Source organism: Cannabis sativa, chromosome 2 (assembly GCF_029168945.1).
Source record: "Cannabis sativa cultivar Pink pepper isolate KNU-18-1 chromosome 2, ASM2916894v1, whole genome shotgun sequence".
NCBI classification, from domain to species: Eukaryota; Viridiplantae; Streptophyta; class Magnoliopsida; order Rosales; family Cannabaceae; genus Cannabis; species Cannabis sativa.
The window spans coordinates 5904893-5929561 of record NC_083602.1 but is presented as its reverse complement, the minus strand read 5'-3'; the positions used below and the strand labels follow the sequence as shown (position 1 = coordinate 5929561).

Below are 24669 nucleotides of genomic sequence, written 5' to 3'. Positions count from 1 at the left end.
TATTGGTATTTTTCTGCTTAAATATTATGTAAAGTAGGAGGCATGGAAGGAAAGATACCTCTTACTAAAAAAACAATGTGTTTATGTACTATATCGTTAGTAGAAGAAGAATACAAGAGCATCACTTAAGTTTCTAATGTTAATATAAGATTTATATCATGATAGGCTCTTAAATTTGTTGTAGTTTTGCAAGATGATTCCTAATTATTGATGGTAGATTTCAACGCAGTAGGGAAACTCTCTTCTATCAACTTAAGGAAGAAATTCATTTTTTTTTCTTTCCACTTATCCAACCAAAAATCCTTTAATAAAAAGGGGATAAAGGATTGGTCACAGTTACAACATGGAGCTACGCCTAGAGAAGAAACTGTTAGAATTTATTGGGGTCACAATTGTATATATAAAATGTGTGTTGGGTCATCAAATAAATAAGTTAAATTTATGTGGTCTATTTTGGAATAAAGTTTATGACTTAAGGGCATGATTGTTATGATTTTAATATGTGGATACCAATTAGACAATTTCTATATTGATGAGGGGCCAAATAGAAATAGTCAAAAATATTGCCAACAGGTTTGTCTGTTGGTAATATAACGGGTAATGGTCCCCATTTTGCATCGTATCAGTATTTTTCCAGAGTTCTTGAACCCCATCATCAAGAAAATAAGGTTTCAAAGGTTTTGGTGCAAAATTGGAAGATCATACCAATCAAAGATCGATTCTATGGACTCCGGTACGCTTCCGCTATTCCTTAATCTTATTGTTTGATTCTCTTGAATTAATTAGGGCTATATTCAGAGTTTACAGTATTCTAACATGTGGTATCAAGAGCATCCCTAAATTAGTTCTTGAGAATATATTGTAGTGTTGTGGTCTTCCAGTTAATTACTTTCCAATTTAATAAATGCCAAAATCTATATTTCATTGTGTTTATGGTGTCGACATATATGCATCCTGTGTGTATATTTATATATATGGTGTCGACATATATGGTAAATGGTTTACGCCCCTATCCATTTACATCAATGTGTGTGCATTCTGTGTGTGCGCATGTGAAGAATTTAATATCGTTTGATTACAGTATGTAAGATATATATATATATATACTGTAATGTAATTTAATGTTGCGATGATTTTTATTCCATATATATGATAGAATTATCTATATATATATATAGCAATTACAGTTTGTTCTCGGCTGCGAGAGAGAGAATGCATCTGATATCTGATGCATTTATTTTCTTCCTTTTGCTTTATCATTATTATTATTATTATTAAAATAAATAATAATTTTAATTATAATAATAATAATACAGTAACAATTTAATTCAAATTTTGGTTTTAGAATTTATTAAGGATATCTAATATTTAATTAAATTAATTGAAACAAAATATCACCAAAGTGATCTCTTTTGTGTAGATTAATTTAATAAAAATATTATGATAATGGTGTGTATGTAATTCATAAATTTATTAACTAACCCAAAGGTGAGTTAATATTTGGATGAATTTCATGCATGTTTGTGGTGATAAATGTGTGACAATTATAAGGAATTTTGTGTGAATAATATGTTAGTCCAAAGATTGCATATTGTTTGACATAATTTATTGTCAATATTTGATCACTACAACAAGAATGGCACATTACAATTAATATTACTGTCCAAAGACTTAATATTAATGTTGTGTTTGGTATCTTGAGATGGGATTAACCAATATTTGAATTTATTGTTTTATTTGGATTCTTATATGAGCATGTTATTTATGTAATTGTATTGTTCTTTTCAGCTGTTGCTAGTGTATCTGCTAATCTTAATTCGGTACCGGTCCTTAATGGTAATAACTTTAAGGACTGGAAGGAGAACATTTTTATTGTTCTTGGCTGCATGGATCTTGACCTTGCATTAAGGATGGACGCTTCTGCTTACGGATACTAGTACCTTCGAGCAAAGGAGGATTTATGAGAAGTGGGACCGTTCAAACCGCATGAGTCTTATGATCATTAAGCGCGGCATACCTGAGGCTTTTAGGGTGCGGTGTCCGAGGAGGTCACCGATGCCACAACTTTCCTTGCTGAAATTGAGAAGCGCTTTGCAAAAAGCGATAAGGCGGAAACAAGTACTCTTTTAAAGAAACTTATTTCCATGAAGTTTAAGGGCAAGGAAAACATAAGGGAGTACATTATGGAAATGTCTCACCTTGCTTCAAAGTTGAAGGCACTAAAGCTTGAGCTTTCGGATGACTTGCTTGTGCATTTAGTGCTTATCTCTCTTCCTCCACAATTCAGTCAATTTAAAGTCAGTTACAACTGCCAAAGGGAGAAATGTGAGCTCATTTCATTTTGTGTTCAAGAGGAAGAAAGATTGAAGCAAGAGAAGACTGAAAGTGCTCATTTGGCAAGCACCTCTAAAGATAAGGGCAAGAAAAGAAAGAATGAGGCTGCTAAGGATAAAGGTCCTGCACATAAGAAACAAACTCAAACCAACAGTGATGATGGTTGTTTCTTTTGCAACATGAAAGGACACATGAAGAAAGAATGTGCTAAGTACATTGCATGGCGAGCAAAGAAAGGTACATTTCTTACTTTGGTCTGTTCTGAGGTAAATTTAGCTTCAGTACCAAGAAACACTTGGTGGTTAGATTACGGTGCTACTACTAACATCGGTGTTTTACATGCGGGGGTTAGCTCGAGTTACCGAAAGCCAAATGATGCCGAAAGAAGCATTTATGTAGGAGATGGCAAGTCGGTAAATGTGGAAGCAATAGGGCATTTTAGGTTGTTATTAAGTACGGTTACTATTTGGATTTGATAGATACTTTTGTTGTACGAGTCTTTTAGACGGAATTTGGTTTCGTTTCTTGTTTGGACAAATTGGGTTATTGTTGTTCATTTGGAAACAATTGCTTTAGTTTATCTATTAATTCAAATGTTTCGTTGGGCAGTTCTCTTATGGTTTATGACAACTTATATTTGCTTGACACCGTTGCTTCTTATAATGAAACCTTGAATGTTGAATCACGTGGTACTAAGCGTAAAATGGATAATGAAAAATCAAGTTCCTTATGGCACAAACGGTTAGGTCACATCTCTAGAAATAGAGTTGAGCGACTTGTATCTGATGGAATTTTAGATTCAATTGATTTTTCAGACTTTGATGTTTGTATTGAATGCATCAAAGGCAAGCAGGACCAAAACAAAGAAATTGGGTGCGAAAAGAGCTACCGATGTCTTAGAGTTGATACATACGAGATATTTGTGGGCCATTTCCTACACCTTCTTGGAATGGTCAACGATATTTCGTATCATTCATAGATGATTACTCAAGATATGCGTACCTATTTCTACTTCATGAAAAGTCTCAAGTGTTGGAAGTGTTCAAATCTTTTAAAGTGAAGTTGAGAATCAACTTAGCAAAAGAATAAAGAAAGTCGGGTCGACGTGGTGGTGAGTACTATGGCGGATATGACGGATCGGGTGAACAACGTCCGGGACCTTTTGCCGGATATCTGTAGAGGAGTGTGGAATTGTCCCACAAGACACTATGCCAGGATCTCCTAGCATGAATGGTGTTGCTGAAAAGACGAAACCGTACTCTTAAAGATATGGTAAGGAGTATGATCGGTCCATTCAACCTTACCGGAATCACTGCGGGAGAGGCACTTAAGACAATGACCTATATTTTGAACAGGTACCAACTAAAGCAAATTTCGCAAAAACACCTTATGAGCTTTGGACGGGGCGAAAGCCTAGTCTTAAGCACTTTCATGTTTGGGGATGTCCAGTGAGGCTAGGCCTTATAGGCCAAATGAAAAGAATGGAACCCAAAACCGTGAGCAGCTACTTTATTGGATATTACGAACGATCCGTGGGTTTCAAGTTTTATGATCCCAAAGTAAAGAATATATATGAAACGGGAGCTGAAAAGTTTTTTGAGGATATTGAGTTTGGGGGAGAAATACGGTTAAAGACTTTGTTTTTGAGGAGGATTTAGAATCAACCACTCCTGCGAGGATGAGTTGATTCCTATTCCAATAGTTGCTTTTGACAATATCCGGGATTCCATTCCTAATATTGATCAAGTTTTAGATCAAGAGCAACCAAACATAGTCAATCAAACCCCGTAGGTACAAACTCAACAACCTCGAGAACAAGTGCCTTTGCGACGATCCATTTGGAGAAAGAAGAAATGCTATTAATCCAGATGAATATATAGTGTATCTTCAAGAACATGAGGATGGCATTGGAATGATGGAAGATGATCCAATCAACTTTCATCAAGCCATGAAAAGTTCTAACTCTCATAAGTGGAATGATGCCATGAATGAAGAGAATAAGTCTATGCAAGACAATAAAGTTTGGGAAGTTGTCCCATTACCAGAAGGTGTAAAACCAATTGGTTGTAAATGGATATTTAAAACCAAGAGGGATGAAAATGGTAATGTGGTGAGGTTTAAGGCACGTCTTGTAGCAAAAGGCTATACTCGGAGAAGAAGGCATTGATTATAAAGAGACTTTCTCTCGGTTTCATCGAAAGACTCTTTTAGGATAATAATGGCACTTGTTGCTCACTTTGATCTTGAGTTACATCAGATGGATGTTAAAACAGCGTTTCTCAATGGCGACATTGATGAGACAATTTATATGGAGCAACCAAAAAACTTTGTGGTCGGTGACCCAAAGAATATGGTTTGCAAATTAAAGAAATCCATATATGGACTCAAGCAAGCTTCCCGTCAATGGTACCACAAATTTCATCAAGTGGTTCTCTTATTTGGTTTTGAGATGAACAGTTTGTTGATGATTGTGTGTATCATAAGTTTAGTGGGAGTAAGTGTATATTTCTGGTTCTATATGTCGATGACATATTGCTTGCCACTAATGATATAGGCTTATTGCACGAAACCAAGAGATTTCTATCGAAGCATTTTGAGATGAAAGATCTTGGTGACGCCTCTTTTGTTTTAGGAATTCAAATACATCGAGACCGTTCTCGGGGTATTCTTGGATTATCACAAAAGGGCTATATCGATAAAGTACTCGAAACGGTTTGGCATGCAAGATTGTAGACCGGTGATACTGTCGTTAAAGGAGACAAATTTTGTCTTAAACAATGCCCTAAAGGAAGCCTTGAAATTCAAGAAATGCAAAAGATTCCTTACGCTTCGGTGATTGGAGTCTAATGTATGCTCAAGTTTGTACGCGTCGGATATAGCGTACATTGTTGGAGTGTTAGGCAGATACTTAAGCAATCCAGAATTGATCACTGGAAAGCGCCCAAAAAGGTTATGAGATATTTGAAGAGAGCAAAGAGAGAGTACATGCTCACATATGAAGGTCAGATCACTTTGAGATCATTGGATACTCTGACTCTGACTTTGCGGGATGCCAAGATAGTAGGAGATCTACTTCAGACTACATATATCTGTTAGGTGGTGGAGCTATATCATGGAGGAGTGCAAAACAAACACTCATAGCTTCATCCACCATGGCAAAGAGAATTTGTTGCATGTTATGAGGCATCCAACCATGGTATATGGGTAGGAACTTTGTCACTTTATGCGTCATTGTGGATGGAATTGAAAGACCACTTAAGTTGTATTGTGACAATAAATCGCCTTTGTATTGTATTCCAACAACAACGGGGAGCTCGACTAAGTCAAAACACATTGACATCAAGTTCCTTGTTGTAAAAGAAAGGGTACAAAGTGGGCAGATTTGTATAGAAACACTTAGGTACAAACTCCATGATTGCGGACACTTTACTAAGGGTTTGCCACCCCGAGGTCTTTCACGAGCAATGCTCGTATGGGTGTTTTAGATTATGAGGATATCTAGATTCAGTGGGAGTTTGTCTTTAGTGTGTTTTATTTGTTTCATGAAACATGTGTATTTGGATATTTTTTCTGATCAGAAATTATGTTATTCAGTTTATTTCACTTTGTACATTTAAGCTAAAGTTTTGATCTCCATAAAGTAAAGTAGGACCAATTGAAAATTGACATGAATAGATCACCATGCATGTAATTTTCATACCACATTATCATAATTGATCTATGTCATTTGGCTATGTTGATGTATGTGACCATTGATGGGTTTAGTTGTGATTGATACAACGAAAATCGCTTTGATCCTATGTTGATATAGTTAATGGACGAGATTGCACATGCCTATGGTTATGATGACAAAGTTATGAGCTCAATAAGGTTAACACATTTATATGTATACATATGTGACCAGTGGGAGATTGTTAGAATTTATTGGGGTCACAATTGTATATATAAAATGTGTGTTGGGTCATCAAATAAATAAGTCAAATTTATGTGGTCTATTTTGGAATAAAATTTATGACTTAAGGGCATGATTGTTATGATTTTAATATGTGGATACCAATTAGACAATTTCTATATTGATGAGGGGCCAAATAGAAATAGTCAAAAATATTGCCAACAGGTTTGTCTGTTGGTAATATAACGGGTAATGGTCCCCATTTTGCATCGTATCAGTATTTTTCCAGAGTTCTTGAACCCCATCATCAAGAAAATAAGGTTTCAAAGGTTTTGATGCAAAATTGGAAGATCATACCAATCAAAGATCGATTCTATGGACTCCGGTACGCTTCCGCTATTCCTTAATCTTATTGTTTGATTCTCTTGAATTAATTAGGGCTATATTCAGATTTTACAGTATTCTAACAGAAACCAATTAATAAAGAATTAACGAGCAGAGCGCTACTTGACTTAAAACATAGTATGAATTGAATCCTTAAATTGTTGTTTCAAGCTTTTTGTATTTTCTTTACAAATTTTAGTTTAACAATTATTTATCTCACTTATATGAAAGAAAGGCATACAATAAAATGACTTTAATTTATTTAAAATTTTAATGACAGTTTTAGAAAAATTACAATCATTTAAAAAATTTGAACTAAAAAATTATTCTGCCCAAATAAAAATATAACAAAACAATTTTTTGAGTATGTGCTATATAATTTTCCAATATTTTCTTATGGAACTTTCTTTCGACTTTAAATTTATTACTTAAAAATAAAACAAATATAAAAGATAAAAAATAAATGTCCCAAGTCAGTAAAAATTCCTAACTAGTAAAAATCTTATCATTTTCAAGGAGGATTAAAAATAAATAAGAAATTAATATATATATATTTTGAATAAAGCATGAAATTTTATTAAATAATAGCCTGGAATTTAATCGGAACATACACGAGCAGGATTAGAATTAAAAAAACAAATAAATAATCATTCGTCTAATTCCCACACTGTTTCACAAATAAATAATTGCAATTAACAATTAATCTTAAAAACAATTATATTCTATTTCATCCACTGTTCAGAAAACACGACAGTAAAAACTGCAGTAAGTTTAACCTCATAGCTTGAGCATTCAACTACTCTGTAAGGTATGTAACTGCACTATTAACAATCTCTTCAATCGTAAAAAACTTGTTATCTCTAACCACTAACAATAATTAAATGGTGAGCCATTGAAAAAGAAAGAAGAACCAACAACGAAACAAAGCAAAACAAAACTATGTCACATAAACAAGACTAAAACACTTAAAACCATGACATAAAAACAAGACTAAAATACTCAAAAACATGTCACAGAAACAAGAATAATCACGGAAACAAAAATCGAATGACAATAGCAAAACGACCAAGCCGCACCTAAGCTCAATAAAGACCAATAGACCTAACCAGAAAAAAAAAACAACTAGATAGCTATAAATTATAAGAACGAAACCCCTAATTTTTCTTTAAGAATAGAGAAAAAATATACATATAAAAAATCAATATTAAAAAAAAAAAAAAAAAAAGAAATAGTGTGGAGTTTCAAATCCCTAACAGGCTGACCCTCTTTCTCCCTTACTTCACCCAAGAGCTTTGATTCTCTCTCAAAAGCCCTCGCCACGACTGCACGAGACGACCCTCCTTCTCATCCATTCCATTCCCCACGGTAACCACCTTTATGCTATTTTCTGTTTGTTTCCTTAGAAAATTCCTATTTCTTATTTATTTATGTTCTTCAGCTCAATTCAACCTCCCGAGTCTCATTTCACTTTGATTTCGAAATGATTTTCACTGAATTATATTACACAATTAATCTTTTTCTACAAGGAACTCTGAATCTTAATATTTGAAAGTGCTGATGAAGCCAAACAATTTGTTTTTCTTTTCTTTTTTTTTTTACTTATTTATTGGGGATTTATGTGAAGGTGATCAGAATTTGGGAATGTCGAACGCCGTGGATGCTGCCGGAGATCCGATACCAACATCAGCTGTGCTGATGGCTTCGTCGAAGCAGATTGCGTTCAAATGTCAAGCGGAGAACGTAGCTTTTCTCAAGTGCAAGAAGAATGACCCAAACCCTGAGAAATGTCTCGATAAGGGCCAGCAAGTTACTCGATGTGTTCTTGGCCTGTGAGTTCTATCAAAATTTGAAATCTTTTTCTGAATTAGATGCTTATCTTCACTTTAAGTTTTACTTAATTCTTTGAGTGTTTCTTCCAATAAATGAGAAAAAAAAAATGAAGTACATTGATTGTGTTATCGATTTTGATTCTATGTGAACTAATTAGGTGAGTGATGCATCCAAATTGTGTCAAAATATAAAATAAGGCATTGATGAAACGGAAGAGCAAACATTTCTCATATGTTTCTGTTTTCATTATCAGTCGTTACGGATCTGTAGTCATTGGACTGTACATGTTTACTACGATAGATGCTTAACGATTTCGAGATTGCTAATGTGCAATATTTTGCATTTAATTTCCAGTTTTAAGTTTCACTTTAGTTTTACATTTAGTTTATAGTGAGGGTTTAACATTTTTATAAAAACCAAAACTTTTGAACTAATGTTTCCATCTTCAAGGCTTGTTCTTAGGAGTTTCATTTTAGAATTATCAGATCCACTGGATAAGCTCTGATGTTTCTTCCTAGGCCAACATCTTTATTTGGATTTTTCTTTTGGACCCTGATTTTCTGATTCTTACATTTTGTTAATGGTTACTCCTTATCCACTAGTTGATTTCACTCTTATCTTCTTATTTATGAAGTAATGATTATTGTTAATATTGAATTATCCTTATGTTTTGTATGGAAATATATTTCTTATTCATCCACGATAAGATATGAAATTTTGAATAGGGATTTTATAATATATAGACTTATTTCTCTTAAGAACTATAAATAGTGTTTTCAGAATTAGTTTGGAGTTGGAGTTCTTTTCTGAATATATGATGATATTTTACCATCTTTTGGTTCTTTCTCTATCAATAAATAGTTCTTGATTCTTATGTACATTAAAAAATGTGTCAAATTCGTCATTCTTATCATAGGAGCAAACAGACAACATTCTCATTAATCTTGTAATAGGCTGAAGAATTTGTGATGCATTTGGAATTACATTGTTTCATTTTCTTACTCATCTCAATTATAGTGTTCAGTACATCCTCATTTGCAATTCAATAAGAACTTTCATTTAATATCCTAGTTTGGTTAGAGAGGCGTGGTTTTCTTTGGTTAGATTAGATAAAAGACTGCATCTTATCTTTCTTTGATAGAATTGTCAAAATCATATTATGCACATACTCGAAGCAATCTACGGGGTTTCTTTTTTCATTGTTGTTGTTGTAAAACATGAATTTTGTGTTGTTACATTGCCAGGTTGAGAGATCTTCACCAAAAGTGCACAAAAGAGATGGATGAGTATGTTGGGTGCATGTATTACAATACAAACGAATTTGATTTATGTCGCAAAGAGCAGGAAGCATTTGAAAAAGCATGCCCTTTGGAATGAGATCTTAGTCCTCATGTTTCAATTGTTTTGCAATAATTTGGACAGTTTTGCAGTGCTGTTGTTTTCAATCAGTTCTGATATGGTTCTTTAAGATTTATCTTATCTGCTTTGTATGTGAAAAAGATGATCTTTTTTCTGAGGAATAATGCATAAGCATGGAAATGTTAAAACCATAATTTACAGATATCTGTTTTTTTTTTTTTTTGGTTGTTGGGTCTTCGTATTGATGGAAACACATATGGAGTGGGTCCTGATTACGGATAGATTGCTCTAACATTTTAGCATCTTATTAACTTTTGCTAAAAAGAATAGAAATAGATTTGTTAACATTTTATGTGAAATTTAGTACAAATTAGTTTGTTTTAGAGAGTGGAAATTACACTTAGTATGCCAATTTTAAAAACTTTTTACTTAAATATGGCAAATTTAACTTTAGATGGGATGCTTCAAGATGTTGTTGGTGATACAATATTCTTTGTCTCTCTTTATTCTTCTTGGTCAACACACTCATCTCTATAGTCTATTTTTCATTGCTCTTATGAAAAAATGACATTTGTTAATTTTGTATTGTTATTTTGTTGCTTGAATATCTTTTTATTTTAGAAATATGGAGAACAATGTAAACGAACATGATAACAACGTGAAAATAATATAGTAATGTATTGAAATTTTAACACTTATTGACTTTAGTGGTTTTCCTTCAAGATTTTTTGAAAATTATCAAAAACACAAAATATATAAACAAAGTCTATCAATATATGTGAATAAAAATAACAACAATTGATGAATAAAATAATTAGAGAAGACACCAAAAAAAAAAAAAAATCAAATCAAATCAAATCAAATTTGTTCTCAAAATGTTTGGATAAGTCCGTGTTTATGGAAATCTTTCGGATCTTCTCTCGTTGACGTTCATGGTGACTCTCTATTGGTTTTGCATGTTGAATTGACATATAGTGTAAACAACTCATAACAAATTTTACAATAACATAAAAATAACTTGGTTTAACACAATATTTTCAAGTTGAACATGAAATATTACAAAAACAACTCAAACAAAACTTTACAACAACATGAAAATAACTTATTTTGTAATTTTTTTTTTATTTTTTAACTTTTCAACTTTTTATTTTCATCTTCCTTTTCAATGGTGAAATTATGAAAAGATAGATTATACTAGTGAATGAATAATTTTATCATTTTTAAATGAGATGAGTCAAGATATTGTTGATGATACAAATATTTTTTTTTTCCCTTATGATCAATATATTTATCTTTATAATTCATTATGAAAAAGTCACACTCCTCATTGTATTTGTGTTGTGTGTATAATTTTCATTATGCAATTATGGACAAAAAAAACATAACAACAATACTAAAACAATATAGCTTTATTTTAAAATTTTAACACCTATTCATTGTTCTCATTATACTATTCAAAGAATTTAATTTACTTGTTTTCATTCGAAATTTTCTAAAAATACTAGAAATCTCTAAAAATATTTAAACAAAAACCAATAATATAGGAGAACAACCAAATAACAACACAATAAAAAAAAAATAATTAAATCAAACACACTAAACAAACATCAAATTAAAAATAAAAATTCCAAATTTTTTGGGCAAGGAAACATCGAAGGAGACCTCTCTAGGGGTGTTCATTGCACTACATTCAATATTTTTAAGCCTATCTAGATCTGATCCAGTTATATACTGGAGGTTAGATTTTACCATTCGATCCGATCTAATTAATTTCAGTCATCCAATCGATCCAACATTCATTGGATGTATTTTATTTATATTTATTGTGGTTTTATCTATTAGAGGTATTTTATTTATATTTATTGGTTTAATTTGAGTTTATCTAATATTTTAGACTTAATATTTTTTTTTGGATGGGATCTGATACAAGTAAAATTTAATGTTAATTTTATATATACCTATCGATTTTATGTATTAGATTTTTAGACAACCCATCCACCATCCGATCCGATCCAAGATATTTAAAAATTACATCTAATCCGATCACAATGGGATATTTAGTATTTGACGGTGGGTTCTCATTGGATTGGATCCATTTATGCACACCCATAAACCTCTCCTTTATAATATTTAAATCTTTTTTCGTCAATTTTTATGGAAATCTCTCATCGTTATGTTTGGTATTGTTTTCTGTTTTTTGTTTTAAAAAATTGTGTTTAGAAATGAGAACAAAAAATAGTTTTTGAAGTTTTTAAAACACAAGTCACGTTTGGTTAGTGATTTTTAAAAACAATATGTATCAAAAGTGAATTGGTTTTTAAAACAGAAAACAACATTTTGTGTTTTCAAAATTCTTGTTTTTTGTAACTTTGTTTTCTAAAAACTGTTTTTAAAAAGTAAGGTCAAACAAGCCAAATTGTTTTTAAAAACAATTTTCTGTTTTTAAAAACAAAAAACAATTTTTTAGTTTTGATGCCAAACATGCACTTAGTAACTTTTGCCATGTTTGAATATTAAAGCAAACTGGAGATTGAAAAAAACTTCTCACCGTATGTCATGGTGATTTGGCGGTGTTGTTGATTTCAAATTTAAATCGTTAATATTACTTCAAAATAAATAAAACATTATTGAAAATATCAATAATATATAGGATATTTCGTCCACAATTAAAATTCACTGGCCTAACAACCATGATATTATTAAGTCCGTTTAAAATCAAATCATGGAGTAAATCCGTACAATTATATGATTTGATATTATTAAAAAAAATCCTAATAAAATATTATTAAAAAGAATCCTAATAAATATAGAAATATTAATAAATCTTCCCGATATAATTAATATCACCCCATATATTTACTTTAAAATTACCAGTTTCATTTCTACAACTCACAACAGCCAATTTTAAATGATTTAACCTAATCTAATTAAAATAGGAAACTAATAAATTTATCCTATTTCGAGTCATAATAAATAAATAAATAAAACCAGTAATATATATATATATATATACTTGAGGATCACGAAATCAAAACCCAACACCTATAAATATATAATTTATATCGTTACTCTACAATTATAGTAACGATACTCTCTATATATATATATATGCTTCTGCTTTTTCTTTTTCTCTTTCTTACTCTTACTCGCTCTCTTCAATGGTCACCATGTTAATCAATTCAATCAATCAACAATCTCCGGTACGGGTAGTGGTTCCACCAGTTCCAATCAATGAAGAATCTCCAGTACGGGTAGTGATTCGACAAGTATGGAAAGGAAATCTTCTCGAAGAGTTCAATCATATCGGAAAATTGATTCATGATGAGGGTTTTCGTTACGTCTCATTGGATACTGAGTTTCCTGGTTGTATATTTCATCCTCATCCAAACCCCAATACTCACTACAGAGTTCATCCAATTTATCAGTATAATGTGATCAAAAAGAATGTCGATTTGCTCAATCTTATCCAATTGGGTCTCACTCTCAGTGACTCAGACGGTAATTTGCCAAATCTCGACGGCGAAACTTTCGTGGTTTGGCAATTTAATTTCAACGATTTCAACATATACTACGATCGTCGTGCACAAAATTCAATCGATTTGTTGAAGAAACAGGGGACAGATTTTCAGAGAAACCTTTCGGAGGGAATCAATTCTGCCCACTTTGCTGCCCTAATGTACCATTACAAGCTCGTCCTCAACAATGACATTACATGGATTACCTTCCACAGTGCCTATGATTTTGGGTATTTGGTAAAGATTCTTACTGGTTGTTTACTTCCTCACGCTTTGCCTGATTTTCTATATCTGGTGAGACACTTTTTTGGTCAAAATGTTTATGACATGAAGTACTTGATGGGTTTCTTTCCTGGTCTGTATGGGGGTTTGGAAAGTTTGGCTAGTTCGTTGCAGATCGTAAGAGAAGTTGGGTTGAGCCATCAGTCTGGTTCGGATAGTTTGCTGACATTGAGGACTTTTCAGAAGATTAGATTGACTTATTTTGAGTCTGATGAAAAGGAGTTGAGAAAATTTGTTGGTGTTTTGTATGGCTTAGAGTTAGAAATTTGCTGTGATTCACCCTAGTTTCTTGATTCTGATCATAATACTATTTTGTTTGGCTTAATTTGTGATTATGACTAATGCAAAACAAAAATTCGGTTACTCCTTTTGGATAATACTTGTAGTTTTAGATTAACTAAATCTTTTTGAAAAGAAAAAGTTTTTACTTTTTATTTGCTTTGGTTTTGTTGAGGTTTTCTAGCATACAATCTCTAAAATAATTATTGATCTGTCAACTACAAAATATATAGAGATTGAGATGAAAAGAAAAGGAATACACATGATTTTATGATTTTATGTGGTTTATGCTAATAATGAAGTTTTAGTCTTAATAAGATATATAAGAACCTATATTTTATTTATATGTGGTTGAAGAATGTGGTTGTGATGTGACTTTCCTTCTCTCCGAGTATTAATAAAATCATAATAAATATTATAATTAAAAATAGTAACAATAAATTACAATTTTTGTGATTAATATATGGCTAATTAGTAATTTTTTCACACTAAATCGTACTCCTGAATTTTTTTGGCCGTTAAATTTAAAAACTTTTGTCTAATTTCATTCAATTTTACTGTTTCAGTGATTATTTATATGTATTAAACCACACTCCCCAGACTTTGATATCTACCAAATCATGCCCTCAAACTTTGATATGTACTAAATCTGCCCCTTAAACTTTCATCCAATGATAGAATTTGTTTACTAAAATTAGATAAAAGTCTTTAAATCTAACAATCTCAATAATTCAGGGTGAATTTTTAACGGCCAAAAAAGTTCAGAGAGCAAAATTTGGTACATGTCAAAATTCGGGAAAAAAATTACTAATTAGCCTTAATATATTTGATCTTTTAATTATAATATAAGAATAATAATTTATATTTATTCCCAACTTTATATCTATAATATGTGCTCACTTAACAATCCAAAATGTTGGCCACCTAATAAAGGAGCTAGTGAGACTTGCTACATGACCAATAACGTAAAGGAGGATATGAAGCCTTATTTTGGCATCAAGATGAATTATGAAAAAAGTTAGAGATGCTGAGAAAAGGCGTCAATAGAAGAATCAAGACGGCGCTACCTTTGCTCAAGAGAATCACTTTGGCTATGGTTTTATAGCCAGAGATCATGATGGATTCCTTATTGAAGCCTTTCAATCTTGCAAACCAGGTGCTATTGGTGCTGAACTTGCTGAAGCAATTGGCGTCAAAGAAGCTCTTAGTTGGATCAAAAGAAAAGGCTGACATAATGTTATTGTTGAAACTGACTGCATTAATGTTGTCCATGCTTTGCGAAGTAAAGTCCATATGATCTCTCCATATGGCTCCATTATTAATGAGTCTAAGCTATTGTTATCTGTTCTTAATAATGTTTATGTTATTTTCGTTAAACGATCTGTGAATAAAGTTGCCCATTTCCTTGCTAGGGACTCTTATTCTAAAGCTGATTGTACTATTAGTAGGGATTCCATACCTACTATGTTAATGTCCTTGATTTTGAAGGACAGTTGATTAATAAAGAATCTTCTTTCAAAAAAAAAAAAAAAACCAAAACAAAAGTGAGTATTTAGAAACAATAGAGTTGTTTGGCTTCGTAATTTAAAAACTGTTTTCAGTTAGTAGGAGTTGTTTGGCAAATTTTTTTAAAAACAGTCTTTTAAAAACTGAGTTTAAGAAAATTAGAAAACAGAAAATATCAAAATATTGTTTTTAATTTTTAAAAATAATTTTTTTGTCTACATATTATATTTTATATTTTTGCTCACATACTCGAATCCTAGACCTGTACCCGAATGAGTTCATATTATAGTATGGTGTTAAAATATTGATTTTTTTAGTAAGAAAAAAATCAAAAATAGTTTTAAAAAACTTGTACCAAACACCATTAAATTTTTAAAATGACAAAAAATTATTTTCTATTCTCACTTTTAAAAACATAATTCTAAAAACTTAAAATACAACCAAACAAGCTCAATATTATTAAGAGCCCCATCTTGTCATCCCTAATAACTTGTTATTAACAGTTGCTAATAATTGCCTTCTAAAATTTTACTCTTTTTAAAAACTTAGGGGCCACATTTACTATTAAGATTAAACAATCTTGGATTAATAATGGTATTACAAAGTTCTTCTCTAGTAAAATTAGAGGCTCACAACAACATTAAGATTAAACAATCTTGGATCACTAATACAATCATCATCATCTCAAAAAGATGGATACACAAAGAAAAAGTTTGGATCTCTCCAAATGAGTATTGCAGAAGAGCACCTTAGATTGGACAATTGCCAAATCGAAACCTGTAGATTTGAAGAGACCTTGTAAGGTTTCACCACCCAAAATTTTAGCGAAAATAGATGAGAATCAACCACTTGATCTTCAATGCAAAATGACAAAAGCCTCTTTCTCTCTCTAGCTTTCTTTCTCTTCTTTCCCTTTTTTTTTTCTTTTTCTACACCCTCAGCTTCTTTCTCTTTTTTTTTGGGGATTTTTACACCACATACTAAAATATTCAATTTTTTCCCTTTTTACTGTGGGGTGAAATTTTTTTCAAAACTAGTGTGCTTTTTTTCAAAAATACTATGTATTTTTTATACTGTGTACTGTGTTAAGTTTCATCTGTTGTTCTACTGTTATTTTTTAATTGTTCCACTGTTATTTTTAGTTGTTCCACTGTTATTTTTAATTGTTCTATTTAGTGTTTTACGGTTGTTTTATAAAAAGACAGTATTATTGTAAAAATTTCCATGTGACAGTAAAATTGTAAATTTTTACCAAAAATCCAATACTTGTGTAAAAACCTCTTTTTTTTTTCTTTTAATTGTTTCAACCAAAATGGGTTTTAGCCCCTTATTGGTCCAAGCCCAACTAAAAGAGGCGGACCCAATAATATATTACTGATTAATGTAGTAGTTTCTTTTGTAAAATAATTTAGTTAAGACCTCTTCAAGCAATTTTGAATTTGTTTGGCTTAATTTGTGATTCTGACTTATTATGATCAGTGTTTTTCTAAGGCATGCAAAACAAAATTACTGTTACTATAGTCTATATGTTATGCTTTTGGATAATACTTGGTACTTTTAGATTATGGGCTGTAGTTCTGATAGTTTGCTGATATGAAGAACATTTTAGAAGGTGAGGTTGACTTGATTTGACTCTGATGAAAAGGACAGGAGTTGACAAAGTATTTTGGTGTTTTCTATGGCTAGAAATTTGTTGTGCTTCTCTCTAGTTTCTTTTGTATATTCAGACAATTTTAATTTCTGATTATAAATACTATTTTGGTTGACTTAATTAATCAGTGCCTTTATTAAAACATGCAAAACAAAAATACTATTACTATGCTTTTGGATTATGGTAAATGTTTCATGCCAAAAATGCTATTTAGTGTGAATCAAAGGTGTTTGATTGGAGAGAGAGGAAAGGGATAACAACACTCGTGACCCTTCCACCATTGGAGAACTTGAAAGGAATTGAAGAACTTACTTAGCTCAAGTGGCCATAGGAGGGTGCGTGTGTGTTGGAGGTCTTGGGTTCGAGTCCCAGATTATGCATTATAATATATAAACGCTTAATTCAAAAAACAAAATTCTCAGCTCACTGGAAGTGTACCTTTTTACTTTAATATTGTTGACCCCTATTTCTTATGCTTTCCACTTGTAACTTTCACTCTAAAGTTCCATAATCTTAATATCTTTTGCTTTGTGTTATTTGGTCGAAAGAGATTTTAGTACAAGTGATTCTACTTGAGGAATTTTTTTCTTCTCTCCTTTTATTATTGAATTATGTTAACAAGAGTACTATAATGCTGAGATTGTTGGAGGAGTAAACCTGAGGATTTTCATGTTCTTCAATTTCAGTAAGAAAAGCCTTCGAGTCTCCCATCTGAGGAGTGACAAAACCCTTGTCAAATCTATAATGGCAAACAGCTGCTGTGTGTCCAGGCTTGTGACACACTTGACAAAGCAATCGTGGAATTGAAGGAGGACCACTTCTTTGATTTCTTGCAGGGACACGGTTCATGTTACCATAGGCTCTTCTTGTTTGAGAATTATAGAATCGATGAGGGGCACCAGAAGTATTTCTTGGATTGTTAATGCTGAGATTGGCAGTGATCTTTGAGGAAAGATCATTCACATTAAAGTGCCTTTCAATCCTGCTCTCATGGGTTAGTAGTAACGACTGAATTGATTCAAAGGAAAGATTATCTACAAGGCTTGTAACATGAACTACTACAAGGTCATATTCAGGGCCCAAACCATTTAGTAAGTGAATTATCAAATCACTTTCATCCCTTGGATGGCCAGCAGTGGACAAAGAATCAGCTAACAACTTGACTTTATCATAGTAATCGGATATAGAGAGATTACCCTTTTGGATTGTTGATAACTGAGACTTAATTTGAAGAAGACGAGCCTTGGACTGACTTGAAAATCTTTGAGCAAGGGCACGCCAGACATCAAAAGACGATTCATGCTGTGCGAGGGAACCAAGAATGGTTTCTGTCATTGAGGAGCGGAGCCAACTGAGAAGGAGTTGATCCTTTCGTTTCCATGCCGTGAATTCTAGATTTCTCCATTGATGAGGCGTTGAACAAGAGCCACACCAGTGAGGAGTATGTCATCAAGTCCATGCCCAATGACCGTGGGAATCACCTGAGATTTCCACGCAAGATAGTTCGTGCGATCGAGGCGAACAGTAAGGGACGAATCGAGGGAATTTCGGAACGGATGGATCTTTTGGGTGGGTTTTGGATTTGATTTTTTAGATGATTGGGTTTCGTATTGGACCCGAACCCGCTTGCAAACCTAGTAAAGTTATTTAAATTTTCATATTATTATCTAACACACAATACATTACACATAACCTTAAAAAAATGAGATAATTACATAAAAAATTATTTTTTATAAAAATTTTATATTTTTTACGTGATTTTTTTTCCTTTTACATTTTTATGGTGTACTATAAAAACAACATGAAAACAATAAAAAAAAAAATACATAAAAGTAACAGGAAAATAACATTCAGACAACATCAAAATAATATACAAATAACGAAAAATTAACAAAAAATTTACAAGAGTACACCATAATATACATCAAAAGACCGTATTTTATGTAAATAAAATCATAAAAATTATTTATTTAAAAAAATGATAAAAATCGCAAAAATATTTAAAATGTCGTGCAACCGTATTTTAATAATATTTTATTATTTTTGTGTATTTGTGAAATAATCCTAAAATAAAATTAACCTAAAAAATCCCTCTCAGCCGCAAGCAATCCACTGTGCACTCTCACTCACTCAAATTTCTTTCTCTCTCCCTCCTCGATACATAACACAATATATTAAATTTAGTAATACTATCAAATTTTTAATTTTTATTTTACAGTATATACCATATTTTTATTTTTATTTTACAGTATTTAAAATTTGGGTTAAAGAAAATAATCGGGTGAACTTGCTGCTAACCTGTAACACCTGAACGGACGAGTAAGGATTTATTTATTTTTTCGAAATCCAGTCAACTCGTCCGATATTGAACTCTAATTTTAATAAGTAAATAAATTTTCCCAAAAAAATTGTCTTTATTTATTAGCAAACTCACTAGAGAGAGTATTAATTCAGAAGAAGGAGAGTAGTTTAAGAAAAAAAATAGATTTTTATTTAATTATTCTGTAAATCAATTAATGCTCAAACAAACGGAAGTTTTGGTAAGTATCCGTTAAATATGTGCTGTCATAATATGATGACGTGGAGTAATTTAAGTGGCGGGAAACGAAAAGGGAAACGCTAAGTAGATTTCTTCTCATTAAATTTGATGGTCACGAATTCAAAATCCAACCTTTAAATACAACTTCCCTCCTTACCATTACAGCAACGGCTATTTCTCTCTCTACACACTTCTTCTTCGTTTTCTTACACTAGACCTCCTTACCATTACAGCTACAGCTCTTTCTCTCTCTACACACTTCTTCTTCTTCTTCGTTTTCTTACACTAGCTCTCTTCAATGGCTATAGCCAGAGCAATCACTCAAGTAGTCATCCGAGAGGTATGGAGAGAAAATCTCCTTGAAGAGTTTCAACTGATCGGGAAATTGATTCACGATCGTTATCGTTACATTTCATTCGATACTGAGTTTCCAGGCTGTGTATTTCGACCTCCAACAATCCCCAATCGCCATTACAAAATTCACCCCATTGATCAGTACCGACTGATCAAACAGAATGTGGATATTCTCAATCTCATCCAATTGGGTCTCACCCTCACCGATTCCGACGGTAACTTTCCTGACCTCGGCGGCCAAACATCGGTGGTTTGGCAATTTAATTTTTGTGATTTTGACATAAACCGCCATAGGTGCGCACACGATTCTATAGATTTGTTGAAGAAACAGGGGATAGATTTCGAGAGAAACCTCACCCACGGAATCAACTCTGCCCACTTTGCTAATCTCATGTATCACTATAGGCTCGTGTTCAACAGCGATATTACATGGATTACCTTCCACAGTGCCTATGATTTTGGGTATTTGGTAAAGATTCTTACTGGTTGTTTCCTTCCTCACCATTTGCCTGATTTTCTATACCTGGTGAGATACTTCTTTGGTCAAAATGTGTACGACATGAAGTACATGATGGGTTTCTTTCCTGGTCTGTATGGGGGTTTGGAAAGTCTAGCTGGCACATTGCAGATCGTAAGGGAAGTTGGGTTGAGCCATCAAGCTGGTTCGGATAGTTTGCTCACATGGAGGACTTTTCAGAAGATGAGATTGACTTGTTTTGACTCTGATGAAAAAGAGTTGAGGAAGTATGGTGGTGTTTTGTATGGCTTAAAAATTTGATGTAATTCATTTTAGTTTTTATGAATATGAATATATATACAGATAAGATAGGACATAAGTATCTTTTGTAAAGTGATCTAGCTAAGACCTCTTCAAGCAATTTTGAATTCTGGTTATAAATACTATTTTGTTTGACTTAATTGATGATTTGGACTTATTATGATCAGTGTTTTTTTTTATGGCATGCAAAATAAAATTACTGGTGTTTGATAATATGTGGTACTTTTTGATTAATTAAACCTTTTTGAAAAGAAAAAAGTCAAGTATGATTCAATTTGATAATAATAGTGGAAGAAAAGGTGTTGCGTTGATGTATGGGCTGAGTCATAACATAGATGAGATTGACCTGTTTTGACTATGATGAAAACGACAGGAGTTGACAAAGTATGCGTTGATGCATTATGGGTTGAGTCATCAGGTTGTGTTTTCTAGTTTATATGAATATGTATATATTATTGTTTAATGTAGTAGTTATTGGCTATGCTTTTCACTTGTAATTTTCAGTCTAGAGTTCCATAATCAATATATCAGTCATCCATTTACAATAGAGTGCTAAAATAAATGGCAATGATGGATGTGGAAGTATTATTCATGAATGTTTGAACAGTTTAGATTGAACAATGTTGATTAATGCCACTTCAGTGTTTCTTTCTGGCTTGGTTGGTTCTATTGTGAGATCTTATTATCTTCTGCTTTGTGTTATTTGGCCATAAGAGATTTTAGTAAAAGTGATTCTACTTAAAGAATTTTTTTCTTCTCTGTTTTTATTATTGAATTATGAGTTAAGAAGAGTACTATGGACTGTGTTTTTGCTATTGTACTCACCTGCTGCAACTTACATGAGGCTCTATTAACTCGTGTTGTTGATCTGTAGACATTTAATATACTCTCTTATGCCTTAGAGGCTAGTGAGGAATAAAATGGTTATGGCATGTACTGTTGGAAATTATTTTACCAGGATCTTAGATCTACTCACAAGTATGTTTATTAACACCCTAAATATGAACTTTCTAAAACGATGAAATAAACACATATAAAGTTTAAGAAACCTTACATTGGGTGCAGCGGAATATAATGACTCCTTCCGTTCAGATATCTAGCCCTTGATTCCTTTCTGTAGCAGAGCATTATCAATATCTGAACCTGGATCTCTTTCTCTGAATCTTTGATGCTGAAACCTCCTTCGCTGATGATCTTTCTTCACGATCTTCCTCACTATGATTGAGGTATCACTTGCTGTGTGTGGGCACTACTCATACACTAAGGATTTCGAAATTCAAGAAAGAAAAGAAGAGAGGGAGTGGTCAGCCAGATAGGGAGATAGAAGGCTCAGGTTTTTCTCTGAAGGAAAAATAGAAAATTTAAGTGTAATTTTCCTGAAGCCTTCACTATCTATTTATAGCATTCCACTAGGGTTAGGTTTGAATTATTTGGCATTAAAATAATGAAAAAATCAGTTTAAATTTCCTACAAAAGTGGCCAGCCCTATACAAGTGGATTTGGGCCTTACTTTTTGCAATTTTGCAGTTTTATCTTTTCTGCATCTGATTTTCTCAAAAACGCCAATTTTCAAATTCAACCATTTAAATGCCAATTCTAACTATTTAATAACTATAAATAATTATTAAATAATATTGTCATTTATCATATTTATTAATTGAACCATACAAAGTATCATAATTAACAAATATGCCCCTATAAACTCTTTCTTTACAATTTCGCCCTTACTTAGTGAAAAATTCACAAATAGACATAGTCTAATTTGAGAATTATAATTGATTAATCAAAACCAATTACATGAGTCTTACAAGCAATATTATCTCAACTAGTGGGGGGACCATGGGTCTATATAACCGAGCTTCCAATAAGTAGATCAAGAATTTAGCACTAAAATTCACTAACTTATTAATTCTTCGTTGAATCCACGCATAGAACTTAGAATTGCACTCTCAGTATATAGAATGCTCTATATGTTCCACCATATAGACACATCATTAGTTATCCATTGTTATAATCCTAATGTGATCAATGATTTTCTATATGAATGATCTACACTGTAAAGGGATTAGATTACCGTTACACCCTACAATGTATTTATTCCTTAAAACACTTGACCCCGTATAAATGATATTTCAGCTTATGTGAAATGAGTACTCCACCATTTATGTTCGTTTGGTCAAGCTCGAAGGAGATCATCCTTTGCTTACTATTCGCCAGATAGAAGCTATAGATTCCATGTTTATGCTAGCGCTCCCACTCAATTGCACTACCGTGTTCCCAAAATGGACGTATCACCCTGACCTAAAAGTAGGCTTAACTAACAAATCAAAGAACACGAATAGCCTTTCAAGATTGAGCCTAATCATAACAGGATTAAGATCATTTGATCTAGGATCAACTAGGTGATATTGACTTGAATAGATATTACGGTAAGTTTAATAAATCTAAGTCAAAGTTCAATATCGGTCCCTTCCGATGCATACTCCATGCATCCAACCTGAGCTTTACTTTAACCAATGCTCTGGAAAGAACATAGCACTTCTCCAAATGCAAGTAAACTCTGTTGTAGATTATCATATCAGTAAAACCCTATGTCTGATAAATCTAGGAAACTTTATTCACATAGTCATGTTTACTTTCCAATGTGTTGACGGCACAATAAACAGGATCAAGTATGTGAAAAGGGTTTCAGATGAATTTATACATTATGTACATATAATCATGAAATAAATCATGTGAACCATGCAACATTAAATGTTATTTCTGATCTATATTAATAAGTAAATCTGATTATATTGAAACGAGTTTTATTTAGGGCATAAAACCCAACAAACTCCCACTTGCACTAATATATAACAAAAAGTGCGTTTCAAATAATCTGAACACCTTGATATACAAATCAAGTGTAGTAGTAGTAAACTCCTCGTAATAGGATCTGAAAGGTTGAATTAACCACAACCTTTTCTCCACTATTACTCTTCCTTTCATCACAAAATCATTGATAATGTGAAATTCCTCTCTATATGTCTACTCTCTTGGGATACTGGATTCTATATCTTTGGCAACTACTTTTGGTTAATCAGGAAATTAACACTAGTAGTTTAAGGCAATTTGGAACGGTGCCAAAGATGTATAGAACTTTCCTTAGACTGAATAAGTACCTTTCCTGCAACCTTAACATTCAGTCCCTCTCTGGTAGACCTAGAGACTTCAGATAGGTTTTTACACTTCTCCAAAATCACTATTCCACCCCCCAAAGTAATCACCATCTTATCAGAAAGATTTACTAGCACAAAGGCAAATTTCAAAATCTGATATGGTGTAGTGTAAGAGTTTTAAACACACCCTTATAGACTAACATATAGTTCCTCTTCTTTATCTTAAGATTTACTTGATTGTCTTCCAATGTTCTTCTCCTGGATTAATCTGATACCTACTCATTACTCCCACTCAACAGCAGGTGTCTGGTCTAAGGCATACAAAAGCATATCTAAGACCTCTCACTGTTGATGTAAGAAATTCTTTCATGGCTTTATCTTTTCTGGAATAGTTGAGACTTTTCCTTAGATAAATAAAATCTATGCCTAAGAAGTTGTGAAGCTTCTATAGATTGCCATTAGAAAGAAAATGCTTCAGCATCTTACTAAAGTAAGTTGCTTGCATTAGAGTAAATCTTTACCAGGTATACCACAAGCCATAGGTTTAGATAAACTCAAACCTATAATACTAGGAACAGGAAGTTTTGTTAAGTCCATTGAATGGACTTATAAACGAAAATTTCCTTTTATGTCCTTGTAATAGAAAACTTTAGGTTACTCCATGTGAATGGATTAAACCATAGTTCTATTGGCTTTCTTCTTAGTTTCTTATCTTGACAATCCATTACTTGTTTAAACTCACAATGGATTTTAATCACTAGTGTCTCCCAAGTCATAAGAAGGTGAGTTCCTAGAAACTCTCCCACTA

General features: G+C 32.4%; 3 protein-coding genes across 4 annotated transcripts; all 3 read left to right on the top strand.

The window, feature by feature from the left end:
- The first annotated feature begins 7767 nt into the window (after positions 1-7767).
- On the top strand, positions 7768-10001 carry LOC115720834 (NADH dehydrogenase [ubiquinone] 1 alpha subcomplex subunit 8-B). Of its 2 annotated transcripts, none has more exons than XM_030650019.2 (3): positions 7768-7975; positions 8235-8439; positions 9685-10001. In XM_030650019.2, the coding sequence occupies exons 2-3, from the start codon at positions 8252-8254 to the stop codon at positions 9815-9817; spliced, it is 321 nt and encodes a 106-aa protein (XP_030505879.1). In that variant the 5' UTR covers positions 7768-7975; positions 8235-8251; the 3' UTR covers positions 9818-10001. The 2 variants fall into 2 exon arrangements, with proteins under 2 accessions (XP_030505879.1, XP_030505880.1); XM_030650020.2 differs by having other exon boundaries at positions 7785-7975; positions 8243-8439.
- Positions 10002-12842: 2841 nt separating this feature from the next.
- Positions 12843-13957, top strand: LOC115718849 (probable CCR4-associated factor 1 homolog 11). The gene has a single exon (XM_030647657.2). The coding sequence runs from the start codon at positions 12958-12960 to the stop codon at positions 13879-13881; it is 924 nt and encodes a 307-aa protein (XP_030503517.2). The 5' UTR covers positions 12843-12957; the 3' UTR covers positions 13882-13957.
- A 5861-nt stretch (positions 13958-19818) lies between these two features.
- LOC115721081 (probable CCR4-associated factor 1 homolog 11) lies at positions 19819-20849 on the top strand. Its single transcript, XM_030650325.2, has one exon. The coding sequence runs from the start codon at positions 19870-19872 to the stop codon at positions 20701-20703; it is 834 nt and encodes a 277-aa protein (XP_030506185.2). The 5' UTR covers positions 19819-19869; the 3' UTR covers positions 20704-20849.
- Positions 20850-24669: the final 3820 nt, after the last annotated feature.

What these genes read in the sequence shown, in the direction of transcription:
- LOC115720834 (XM_030650019.2), top strand. Translation starts at nt 8,252, where the DNA reads ATGTCGAACGCCGTGGATGCTGCCGGAGATCCGATACCAACATCAGCT. An exon ending in ACTCGATGTGTTCTTGGCCT is followed by an intron (nt 8,440 to 9,684) that starts GTGAGTTCTATC and finishes TTACATTGCCAG; the next exon opens with GTTGAGAGATCTTCACCAAA.
- LOC115718849 (XM_030647657.2), top strand. Translation starts at nt 12,958, where the DNA reads ATGGTCACCATGTTAATCAATTCAATCAATCAACAATCTCCGGTACGG.
- LOC115721081 (XM_030650325.2), top strand. Translation starts at nt 19,870, where the DNA reads ATGGCTATAGCCAGAGCAATCACTCAAGTAGTCATCCGAGAGGTATGG.